This window comes from Terrapene carolina, unplaced genomic scaffold (genome assembly GCF_002925995.2).
Source record: "Terrapene carolina triunguis isolate 2854851 unplaced genomic scaffold, T_m_triunguis-2.0 Scaffold211, whole genome shotgun sequence".
Taxonomy (NCBI): Eukaryota; Metazoa; Chordata; order Testudines; family Emydidae; genus Terrapene; species Terrapene triunguis.
The window spans coordinates 34,782,445-34,795,656 of NW_020664562.1; the positions used below are offsets into that span (position 1 = coordinate 34,782,445).

Genomic DNA, 13,212 nt, shown 5'->3' on the forward strand with positions numbered 1-13,212 from the left:
GGGACCCAGTGGACCAAACTGGAGGAAACACGGAGAGGGAGATGAGGAGAACAACGGGAGGCAAGACATTAGAAAGGATGATGGAGCAATAGAGATGAGGAGGAGTAGGAGGAAGCAGAGCCAGGAGGAGGGATGAAGAGTCAGTGTGGGAGGAAGAGTGAGGAGGATGAGTGAAAGCTGGGGTGGGAGAAACCCGGGAGGACAAAGAGAAAGAGCCGGGGCATTGCAAAGACTGTGAGCATGGAGAGTGAAGCTAGGAAGCATGAAGGTGGAGGCAGGCAAAGTCCAGCAACTACAAGGGCTAGTGGCATGAGGGAGAGAACATGGTGGAAGCAGATAAGAGGGGACGATGAGGAAGGGAGGAGATATTCAGCGATGGAATGAAGAATGAGGGAGGACAAAGTAAGAGGGATTTTGTGGGGAAGAAGGACAGAATAAAGGGAAAGGATGACTGTCTTAATAGGTAGATTAGGCCTCGGAGACTAAAAGCTCTAACCAAAATATGCTGCTGGCAACACCTGGGAAGCACAAAAGGCAATGTGGCCAGACATCTGGAGAGCTTGAGAGAGGCCAAAGCAGTTCGCAACACCAAAGTCAGTACTTGTAATGCAGATGGGCTTTGGTGTTGATAGAATAGGACTTGTACTGCTTGGAACCTCATGGCTCTGTGTTGGAGGATCTTTCTCTCCTCTGACCCAAACTTTGTGGACCAAAGACTTTCTCTTGTTTGACTTTTTTGGTTTTTTGGGGGAGAGGTTTAATATTGTTTTCACATCCTTCTGTTGTAGCTGCCATGATCACTGGCATCTGTTGGGTTTATATGAAAGCATAAAAGACTTTAACACTTACATTTGGCAGGTCTGACCACTGGATTGGGCAATGTAAAACCCAATGCAAGGCCCTTCCTGCAAAGCTTTCTATTAGCTTCTTTGCTGCTGATCACTAGAGCAGTGAAAATGGTCTTTGCGGCACCAAAGTACTATTTAGCACTGAAATTTTGAAAGACATACTAGATATATGATGCAACACTGCATGTAAATTTGGCATTACGTACATGGTACACTGTTCAACAGCTAAGTGGTAAGTTTTTGAGGAGCCCAGAACTGCAAAGCAGGAGCTTCACAGTTTTTCTGTGGGTAGTGGAGGAAAAGAAGGAAAAGAAAGTTGTAATTTCAGAAGGCAAATAGCCGTTTACAGTAATATATATTTTGCCTTTCACAAGTCTGGAGGTAAAAATGGATTTTGTTACTATTCTTCTTACCCACAAAACCAAATTTTCAATCCTCTGTTTTTTCTTCAAGTAAGTTATCTTAGTTTTGTTCCTGAACTTACAGTGCCCACAAGGCAGTACATAGCCACTGGAATTTGATATATTCTTTTTCAGTTTAGCCAATACACTCAGCCAACAGATATAAAAAACAGTACAGAACTCTTAGTGTGTTGACTTACACTGAGAATATAAAGTACACACTGCAATGAAAATCTAATTTATATGCAGGAAAGTATAGTGATTAAATGAAAACTAGAAGCGTTAATGAAATGCAGTAAAATATTCAATAATCAATATGCAGATGTACTATTAATAATGATAGATTTGCATTTTGAGGCAGAATATTAAAAGATTGCATCCCTCTCCTGGATTTACAATTCTCTGCTTCCATATATCAAAATTAAAGAGTAACATGTTTATATAAGCCAAAATTCTGCTCTTAATATGAAATATAAGCAATTCTCTGAGTAATCAAGCATAGCTGGTTATTTTCATCATATATCTAACTCTTGTGTCTGACTTGGTTCGATGCAGCTTGTGCATTCTTCCCTACCATGATAAATGATAAAGACTGAGATTTTCCTCTCAACTCAGGTAAAGTCCCATGGCTACCCCTCAACCCCAGGATTTTTCTGGGCCATTTAAAAAACCTTGATATTAAATCATGTTTGCTATCTCTTATCCATACACGTGCTTATCACTACAGTGTCTGCTTTTTACATAGGATGAATTATGTATCCCTTATCTTTGATGAATCTAGAGAGTGGGAAGACTCAAAAATTGATGTTCATTTGCCTGGAAACACTGTTCCCCTTCTATCTTGGTTAATATCCCTTTCTCCAATGTGGTAGCCATGGTTGTGGAATGACCATAAATTCAAGTAGTTGCTCCTCTAGACACCTGGTTTGTGTTTAGAGAAACAACTACACAACCAATGAGGAGGATCTTGAAAAAGTTCCATGCAAAAGCTTTCCTGTAAAGCAAAGAGAGATGCAGAGTAAAGATAGGAATAATACTGTTTCCCTTTTCCTAATAAAGTCCCTTGTTTGGCGTTAGGAGTAAGTAACTCTTTCTGCGCTTCTTTACCATTTTTGCATGACAGGGACTAGTTGGAAGCGTGGGACTCTCCAGCAAAGCCAAAACAAAAAAATGTGGGAGAAGTGAGCCTTATTTTGAGCCTTATTATAGGGGGCACTTTGCCCTTCATCTCAGGAGCTGGAAACTTCCTCAAACCAGGCGAATCCTCACCTGGAAAGATGCAAACTGGCTGCTTTCTGTTTTCTTTGTGCTGCAGGACAAAGGAAAGTAGAGCAGTGCTCAGCACTTCAAAGTTGCCGCTCAGGCTGGAGGACCCCTCTCCATAGGCTTCAGAGCCCAATCTCCAACTTGAGCCATTTCTATGCATCTAATTGTAGTGTGGTAGTGTGAGCCCTGCAAACCAAGGCCATCAACCTGATCTGGGAAGCTCGCTTCCACAGGCTGTGTAGATGCCGTTGTGACCACACTATGATAATTGGATGACTTTGCTTTATACTTTGTTTGTTAGCACTAATGGCTCAATTTTCAGACTTGGCACTTAAATTTATCACAACACTACTTTACTTGGACACTCAGTTATATATTTTAAACAGTTATGTGCCAATTTGAATATCCAAGTACAGGATTTCACCTTCCTATTAAGGTGCCAAGATTTAAAAGCTGGGCTTTCTATTGTCATACTATATGGTTTGTGATATAGGGCAGTGGTAGTTAGATGAAAGTAAGCATTACATCGTATTATTGTCCATAGACTGTAGAACGAATTGGCAGGAAATTGTATCAATGTAATACTATCCAGTTATTGCTTTGCCAGTGCTCCCCAGCTCTGCCATTGTGTTAGCTTTATTCCACTGGCTAGTTCCCCACTGTTAGCTCCTGTTAGCAGTCAGGCATCATAAGCAAATAAAGAAAATGCAAACATGATTGCTTCAGGCATATGATTTACAGAAGATTTTCCTTTTGCCTTCTAGACTGATCAATGGTAAACATGGAATTACTATTAAAAACTATAGTACAAGATCACTTCTCACTGTCACCAATGTAACAGAGGAGCATTTCGGCAACTACACATGTGTCGCTGCCAACAAGCTGGGGGTGACCAATGCCAGCCTGCCTCTCAACCGTAAGTAACATGGATGTATGGCAAAATGTTCATAATTGTGTTTGTTTCTCTACAGTTGTGGATGGAAAAGTATAAGAATTCAGCATTATTGTTTTGGTTTTTTTTCACAGGGAGTGTGAATACCATAGCATACGTTCCTTAATAACTGCAAATACACAAATCTAACTACTCACTTTCTGAAAATAATACATTGAGCTTTAGAAAGCCCTTTATTTGGGGGATGGAGAGAAGCTTTAAGTGAATCCAAAAGCATCACATGTTTAGTGGCGGGGGATTGCTACTACACATGATGCTAAGCTTGGTTTCTGTCTCTTTTTCACTATTCTGATGGAGTAGAATCTGTTGTCTTCTCATGCTCTCTCCTTGAGATGTCCAAGAAAGATTCAAAACTTTACATACTGGAGATGCAAAAATCCAAGGTCTTATTGCAAGCATGAAATTAGCATGACAAAATCCATCTCCATGGAATACCAATAATGCATGCCGAAGATTTTACTGTGAACAAAACAAGAAAACCTTCCAGTCTGTTCAAGGAAGTAATACCTGAACATGCACAGCCAGGGATTACACTCATGGAGGTGAACTGTCTCATAACTCTATCCTACAGATTTTATTCTGACACATTTTTCCCAATCTACAGACCAGTTCTCATAAATTCCTCAGAAAACCTTTCTGAATTTAAGATTGAATCTTTCTGAAAAGCCAAGAGTGGTTGTGATGGACTAAGCAGAGTAGCTTGGTGATTAACACCCAATTTCTTTTGCATAGAATGAGTCTCAAATATCCTATTTCAATTATCTTCTACTTTTAGAGTTAAGGCGTTTATCTGTGGTTGCACTACTTCTGTAGTTGATCTGTGACATCTGTGATAGTGATATCTGGAGATATGTATTGTCTATCAGGTGAATTATGTGTATTAATTTACAGTATTTTAATATAACAAATTTAATGGTGAAAAAGGAATTCAGAAAATATGTGAACTATTTTCAAAATTTGGTACATTTTTTATTTTAAAAAAAATTGTGAGTCCAGTGTCTCAGTAGAAATAAATGCTTAAGTCCTGAGACTCCTAACTTATAACCTTGAAGTTTCTTAATAGTCCAGTTATTTCCTATCTCTTCCAGGGCTTATATTCAGCTGGAGCCATCCAGAGTGGAACTCTGGTAAATATTTTCAAACCCGCAGGAGCCCCAGTGCCTCCTGCTGGGCAGAAGCCCCAGCTCCCTAACACCAGGGCTAAAGACCCGAGTCTAGGCAACTCCCCAGGTCTAAAGCCACGAGACCTCCCAGCCTGCAGCTGAAGCCTCGAGCCCCGAATGGGGGCAGGGGAGGCACAGGGGCTCCAGGAAATAATCCCTGGAGAATTTAAGTCCTGATATTTTACTTGTATTATTTAAAGCAGAAGAAAAGAGTCTGAATCATCATAGAGTAGTATGAAGCCTATTTATATTGCTTCAACAGGGAGAATGTATTTAACATTTGAGATATCATTAACCAAATGAGAAAATGGTTACAAATGTTTTTAACCTAAAATACAAGACACCCCATACTATACACCCCATCCTCCCAAAACAATAACATTCCACATGAGAGTTTAGAGTAAATGTAAGTAGTAGAGCTTCCCCTAAATTTCCAAACAAATTGGATAAAATGTGGCATACTTTTATTGATACGAACATACCTGAATTTTGGGGGAAAGCTCATTTACTTGTACAGCTGTTGTTATTGTGTCTATTAAAGACATATGGCTGAATCCTAAAATATGTTTAATCTCTGCTCAGCGCAAGTGAGGAGCAAAGATGACTAGAGGCCACCTTTACACACCCAGCTCACTGCCTGGTGAAATTCAGCCTTTGAATGACTCTAAGTTGCATTGCCCATTACTAGCAAACGGGTTGTTCTGCTGGCCAAGGATTACTAGTGTACAGAAGCATCTGGCTCTGTCCCTTAAGCCTGGGTTGGTGGGAAGAGGGTGTTGTAAAGTCAACTACAACAGCTCTGTGCCACATGGGGACTTACACCACATCAAGGAATCTCCAGCTGTTAAACCATCTTTCCACCTGATTTGCACTGCTGGAGCAGCACAAACGGAAGAAGAATCTGGTGAAGATCAGGTCCATAGTGCATTCCATACTGTTTGGATGTAATCAAAATTTGTATGGGACCAGAATTTGGGCAGGTGAAAGTCAGAAAAGTGAAAATAGGCAAATGAAAATTTGTTAAAATTTTTATGAAATTTGTATCTGTAAAGAAATTCTGCCCCCTTGATAACCTCTAGTTCAGGGACAAGCCAGAGTCAGTTCAGGGAATGAAACAGTATTGTATAGTTTCCTTCACTCCCCAGTTCATGTGCAGGAGCAAGTTCAGGTGTTGCAGAAGCCAATTCAGATGGGTGGAGGCGTAATGAGGGAAGAGAGATGTATCACATCATGTGTGGGAGCCTGTCCTTGGAGATGCAGGGTCATATGAACCCTTCCTATGCTTGAAAACTAGTTCACCTGAAGTAACAGCTGGTTTGGGAGGCAGCTCAGAGGTCAGCCAAAGTCTATGTGCCAGCAGCAACAGAATAGAACTGAGAGCTGGAAAATACTATCATGGTTCTATTATGATGATAGTAGATACAGGCTGAGCATCTTTGTGAAGCACTCAGAGAGATGTAAGGATTGACAGGGATATATAAAGTGCAAAGTATTATTATTGTTGTTAATAACAGAAATTTTGCATCATAAAAGATAATGGCAGATCTAAAGTGGAACAGAATGACAGAAAATAATGGAACATGGGTCTGATCCTGCATTTCATGTTGTAGAATATGATAGTCACATTTGCACTGTGAACGTCATTGAGAGTTTTGAGTGTGCAAGTAATACAGGATGAGGTACTTTATAATATTTTGTTGTATTATATTAGTGTTACACAAATCAAGTTATGGCTTGTCAGGAGTTAATGAACTGCACAAGAATAAGAAATTCAGGATTTTTGAGTATCAGAGAGGTAGCCATGTTAGTCTGGATCTGTAAAAAGTAACAAAGAGTCCTGTGGCACCTTATAGACTAAGAGATGTATTGGAGCATAAGCTTTCGTGGGTGAATACCCACTTCGTCAGATGCATGTAGTGGAAATTTCCAGAGGCAGGTATAAATATGTAGGCAAGAATCAGTCTAAAGATAATGAGGTTAGTTCAATCAGGGAGGATGAGGCCCTCTTCTAGCAACTTAGGTGTGAACACCAAGGGAGGAGAAACTGCTTTTGTAGTTGGCTAGCCATTCACAGTCTTTGTTTAATCCTGAGCTGATGGTGTCAAATTTGCAAATGAACTGAAGCTCAGCAGTTTCTCTTTAAAGTCTGGTCCTGAAGTTTTTTTGCTGCAGGAGGCTACCTTTAAATCTGCTATTTTGTGTCCAGGGAGATTGAAGTGTTCTCCTACAGGTTTTTGTATATTGCCATTCCTAATATCTGACTTGTGTCCATTTATCCTTTTACGTAGGGACTGTCCAGTTTGGCCGATGTACATAGCAGAGGGGCATTGCTGGCACATGATGGCGTATATTACATTGGTGGAAGTGCAGGTGAATGAACCGGTGATGTTGTGGCTGATCTGATTAGGTCCTGTAATGGCGTCGCTGGTGTAGATATGTGGGCAGAGTTGGCATTCAGGTTTGTTGCATGGATTGGTTTCTGAGTTAGAGTTACTATGGTGCAGTGTGTGGTTGCTGGTGAGAATATGCTTAAGGTTGGCGGGTTGTCTGTCATCAATGTAGCATAGGTAGAGAAGGGGCGTGAGTGGACGAGAGCTGAGGAAGCATTGTTCCAGGTCAGCCCTAAAAATGTTGGCATATTGTGGGACCATGTGGGTGCCCATAGCGGTGCCACTGGTCTGGAGGTATATATTGTCACTAAATTTGAAATAATTGTGCGTGAGGATAAAGTCACAGACCTCAGCAACCAGTTGTGCTGTGGCATCATCAGGGATACTGTTCCGGACAGCTTGTATTCCCTCTGTGTGTGATATGTTTGTGTAGAGAGCCTCTACATCCATGGTGGCTAGGATGGTGTTTTCTGGAAGATCACCAATGCTTTGTCGTTTTCTCAGGAAATCAGTGGTGTCACGGAGATAGCTGGGAGTGCTGGTGGCGTAGGGTCTGAGTAGAGAGTCCACATATCCGGACAGTCCTTCAGTGAGAGTGCCAATTCCAGAGATGATGGGGCGTCCAGGATTTCCAGGTTTGTGGATCTTGGGTAGCAGATAGAATAAACCCGGTCGGGGCTCTAAGGGTATGTTGATTTGTTCCTGTGTGGTGTAGGGAGTGTCCTGAGTAGATGATGCAGTTTCTTAGTGTATTCCTCAGTGGGATCTGAGGAAAGTGGCCTGTAGAATTTGGTATTGGCGAGTTGTATGGCAGTCAGACCTGTTCATGATGACAACAGCACCTCCTTTATCAGCCTCTTTGATTATAATGTCAGGGTTGTTTCTGAGGCTGTGGATGCCATTGCGTTCTGCACAACTTAGGTTATGAGGCAAGCGATGTTGTTTTTCCACAATTTCTGCCTGTGCACATCAGCAGAAGCATTCTATGTATAGGTCCAGACTGTCATTTCGACCCTCAGGAGGAGTCCAGGTGGAGTTCTTTTTCTTGTGCTGTTGGTGAGAGGGTATCTGTGTATCGATGCACTGTTCAGTGTTATCTTGAAAGTATTCTTTGAGTCGGAGATGGCGAAAGTAGGCTTCCAGATTACTGCAGAACTGTATCATGTTCGTGGGGGCGGTGGGGCAAACAGAGAGTCCCCGAGATAGGACAGATTCTTCTGCTGGGTTGAATGTGTAGCTGGATAAATTTACAATATTGCTGGGTGAGTTAGGGGTACCATTGTTGTGGCCCCATGTGGCAGGTAGGATTTTAGACAGCTTACAGTCCTTTTTCCTTTGTAGAGAGGTGGAGTGTGTAATGTAGATCTCCTGTCTTATTTTAGTAAAGTCCGTTTGTGTGGAAGGTTGGTTATTTATAAAAGTCTCTAGGTTGGAGAGCTCTTTTTTGATGTTTTCCTGTTTGCTGTATAGGATTTTTGAGATTGTTCCTTTGACATGATTTGCAGAGTCCCAGGAACCAGGAAGAGAGATTCTCATGCAAAATTCCTTGAGTAGTGATTCAATTAAGTATTTGATTCTATGCTTATATGACAAAGAGAGTTTTCTCTCTAAAAGATACAGTTTGGTTTGGAGAAAGTCAGAGATATAGCAATGTGTAACACCATAATCTGCAAACCATTGTTCTAGAGGGTTTTTTTCAGTTAACAGTAAAGAGTTATTTGATGATGAAACATACCAGTTGCAGGGATAAACATAATCTGATGGCAACATTGCCTAAAATATTTTACAAATTAGTCTTTGATGTCTTATTTAAATGTATATTAATAAAAATGAAGAGTGAATGTATTAGTATGTTACAAAATGAGCCATTGAGTGGTTAGAATAGTGTTATTAGAAAAGCTGCCAATAATTACTGAGATTGCAGAGCCCCTGTTGGATGTACTTCTGAGTTCTTCTACAGAACCACAATCAGTGTACGAAGACAAATGATTTTATCAGGATTCTGTCACAAAGCCCTTCTGTAGTACAAAAGCAGCAAATATTGAGTGCAAAAGACTACACACCTCTGCTATTAGGTATTGGCAAATTGCCCAATGTCTCTGAGTAATTGCTAATTGGATGCTTCTATGTATGCATTTTTAAAAGGAACTTCTTTAAATATGACAGTAGAAAGCCTGCATTTTCTTCATCTGCAGATTCATATATAGTAGGTACATGACATCTCAGTTATCAAGAGCCAGTACCCCTTTCTTAGGGGAGCGGTGGTCAGACCTTTGCTGTATTCTCTTGTAGTAGTATCTCGGCAGCAAAGTATTCTTCAAATGGGTTCAGATTAAGGCTATTAAGAAATACAAGAATACTTAACATAGGATTACTAGCAAGGAGAGCATGAGTATCAGTGATGTGTACATTCAGGCTTAAGCCAGCAGAGAGGCAGGAAGTGGGTGTGGGGACAGCTGAATTATAAGGTACAGAATCTCTTCATGTGGTCCAGGCAGCTGGTTTGGAAGGAGAGGAGAGTGATCAGGCCACAGGTGGGTGTCTGGGTTAAGAGAGTTACATAACTATGGAATAGTAATGCAAGCTGGGTGGGAGGAGTAGAGGGAAAACCCCTGCCTGAGGCAGTTGTTTTCTAAGCTGGGGAAAGGTATCCCAGATACTATTGTGAGCAGAAGAAACTGGTCAGGATCATTTACAGGAAGTGGGAAGCTGGGAAATAAATCAGAACAGATTTGCATGTGAATCTGACTTTTTGGGGGCTCATCCAGATATTCCAGCTTCTGTGGATATTTTGAGCTTTGCCACATCACTAATTGAAGAACACGATGGGTTCTGAAAGTGTAAGATCTAGCTATTAAAAATCAGTCAGCATTCTATTCTATGATTCTATGAATAAAGTGAACTTTGCAGAAAAAAACACAGAGACCCAGTGGTTCCAATAAATTAATAATGAATGGCAGTTTGCTAATTATTCATGGCTAAATCCTTGGTATATTCCAAATATGTTCTTTTCCAAATGTATAAAGAAAACACGGAAATACGAGTATATGAACTGAATGATCCTCCCAAGGCATCACTTTAGTGTGTGCGCTGATTGGATGGTCCCATCCTGCCATCTATGGGCCCTATTCATCAAATATTTTGCACCATTTAAGCAGATTTTCCACAGAGTTTGAGCACTTAAAAAGAGGAAGAAAGCAGGCTTTTCTGTGAGTGAAGTGGATTTTATGATTCATTAAACCCATTTTCTCAAGGGAACAAGTATTGTTATGATATGTACCCAGGATAAAAGGTTCCATTTACAGAGGAAGAAGGCAGGGAGTTGGTGGAGAAAGGAATAGTCCTTGTTTAAATATGCAGAGTCTTCTTCTAAATTAACATAGTTTTAAATAAAAACAGAAAGCATTTTCCTGAAAACAAATTTGTGAAACTGCCCTGTGGGTCTAACTTTAACTCTAGCCACTAGTACAGGTTTTACACAAATACTTACTCTGCTGTTCCACAAAAAACAAGTAGTCACAATATTTACTGCTAAAACATATATCTCCTACAGTATTATGCTCTGCAGTTCACTGACTGGAAATGTGAGGTGAGATACCTGTATGTGTGACATAATCTATACAGATGGTTGGTTGGTTGATTTTACAAATAAGGGACTCATGTATTTTATGGTTAATATAGTCAGATATATTTTTTCTGTTTTTAATTAGTAATGGGAGAAAGAGTATGGAAAAGTTTGGGTATCTCAAACAGAAGAACATTCAGTGAACCTGTAATGCGGGACATTAATTTTACTGCCTATACCAGTGTTCCACCCACCCATTAATGTTTTGGTGGCACTTAAGAAGAAAAAGCTGCTTCCTGTGAGATCTCATTCACCAAAAGAAAACCTCACAGCCTTAATGCCAGCAGCTGACTTCTCAACCATCCTCCTCCTCAGAGGAGCGAGAGGATGAAGGGCGCACTGATACTCTACCTCTGTCCTCTTCTTCAGCAAACAATTCTGTGGCACCACTGCTAGTCCCACCATACGGATGACCTTAAAAGTGATCAAGAACTCTTAAGAGGCTGGCTTAGATGTTGGACTTCAAATTTTATTTGCTCCAAGGAAAGTTTTATTGTTTGTGCTACATTGTTCAGATGAGGCACCCTAGCCTAATGGCCCCCTCAGAAAATAAGAGGATTTTTGAGTTAGAAGGGGTCTGTAGTTAAATCCAGCCTCCATGTCAGCTGCATCCTGTAGGTATCAAGTCTTATAGAAGAGATTTGAGAGCTGCCTCAGAGAGGTCTTGACAGTTTGGATTGACCTTTTTGACAGCCAGAAAAAGAGTATAGAAGAAATTAGACCTTCCAGGGTAGAATCCATATGTATCAGCTATGCTGCGAATGAGGATAGCTAATTACCAAATGCACTAATAAGACGTATTCCTTCAGCAGAAACTGTTTGTTTCCTCTTCTGGGCCAGTTTCCTGAGAAAAACTAAAAAGAAGCTACGGCTCACATTGTTGAAGGACATTGGGTAGCAAAACATGACTTGTGACTTATGATTCAAGTGCCACTGCAACCTGGTCCATCTCAACAGCCATCCCTGTGTGCCAGTCCTTGTGGCTACGCTCTTCCGGATTCGCAGGGGAGATTAGATTGCAAGAGAATACTTGTCCTTTGGAAATCCCATTCTGTTTAGAGGCAGAACAGAGAACTCTTTGCGTAAACCATGCCTACTGGGGGTGATGCTCTGTCCCCCTCTAGTGGCACCTAGACTAGAGGTTAATGAATCTGCTACAAGCTTGACTAAGAGCTATGTGGCTTTTAGCTCATGCAGTAGAGGCTCATGCATTTACCTTTAGAAGTCCCAGGTTCAATCCCACCCGTTGATGTCTGGGGTCTGTCAACATTACATTTGCACACTCTAAAAGACCATAAAACCGCCTTCAAATGATTGGCCTTTTATACAGCACTGGCAAAGAAGCCTCCCTCAGCCTTTGAGTTCCAGTACCATGGGCTTTTTTATGCCATGCTCTAGCCAAAGACCCTGCCTTCTCTCCTGAGAAACTGCATTCCTGGCATAGACCACATTGGCTCAGAGATTCAGTGAGATTCCAGCACTAACAGGTGATCTACATTATGTGCTGTTACTGTGGATACATTGATCCTTAATTCTCACCCTACATTCTCTCTGAAATGATTCTGATTTCCAGTTAAATCAATCTGTCAATTTGCCTGGTTTTTCCCCCTCAGGCCTACCCAGGGAGGTTAGGTTACATTGATAGGAAGGATTTGAGTTGCTATCTGAATAGAACTATGCTATTCCACAGATCAGACAGATTATTTGTATAGTACAGGTCAATCCATTTCTATTCAAGGTATCAAAGTGGATCAGACTCTTGTTATGATATAGTAGGGATTCCATTATCATAAGGGCTCATTCCACCAGCTCTAAGGCAGCCTCTAAGTATATCTCAGAAATGTCTCTGTGATAGAGATATGCAAGACTCTGGATTTCTGTTCATACCTTCATGCAGCATTGCTCCTTGGGCTTAGCCTGTAGAGCAGACACTCACTTTGTGAGAATAGTTCTGTAACATTTCTTTAAGAAACTCCTGAGATCCTTCTCTTTAGGTCTGAGACTATTTGTCAGTCTCCTGCAGCATGGATCCATGTAAACAGTGCTCAAGGAAAAATGGATAGTTACAACAATAATTGTGATTTTCTTTGAGATGTTTTCCTGTATGGCCTCCTGCCATCTTTTCCCACTATTTGAGTTTTATCACAGATTCTTGAATTAGTGGGAGGAATTAAGTGGCCATTGGATCTGCTCTCCCCCACCCTCATTTTTAATGAGAGCAACAGGCAGATCATTCAGGCAATCATCTTGAACCATAGTTACTGTGCTAAGTAACCATAATTGTATCTGTTTATTATTGTGCAAGGTATTCGTAGTAATCCCCATCCTATGTATCATCTGTGCATAGAATGGGGACTACGGCCAATACTTTAGCCAAATGCAAAAATATAAATGGTACCTTTTTAAGAGCTTCACTGTAGAGGAGAAATTGTCTGTTGCTGTGCCCTATTAAACAACTACCACGTAACTACCCAGATATTACTTCCTGTAAGTGGTGGATTAAATGATCCATTCATACTTGTTACTTGCGTCAAGTCTTTTGGCATGAGAGAGAAATCCTTGAAGTA

General features: G+C 40.8%; 1 protein-coding gene across 1 annotated transcript in view; it reads left to right on the forward strand.

The window, feature by feature from the left end:
* LOC112115985 (neuronal growth regulator 1) overlaps window positions 1-13,212 on the forward strand; it is a 616,138-nt gene that overhangs the window by 487,089 nt on the left and 115,837 nt on the right. Inside the window, exon 6 of the mRNA XM_026656049.1 lies at window positions 3,280-3,431. Within this exon, the coding sequence (XP_026511834.1) occupies window positions 3,280-3,431 (152 nt within the window). The remainder of the gene's footprint in view (window positions 1-3,279; window positions 3,432-13,212) is intronic.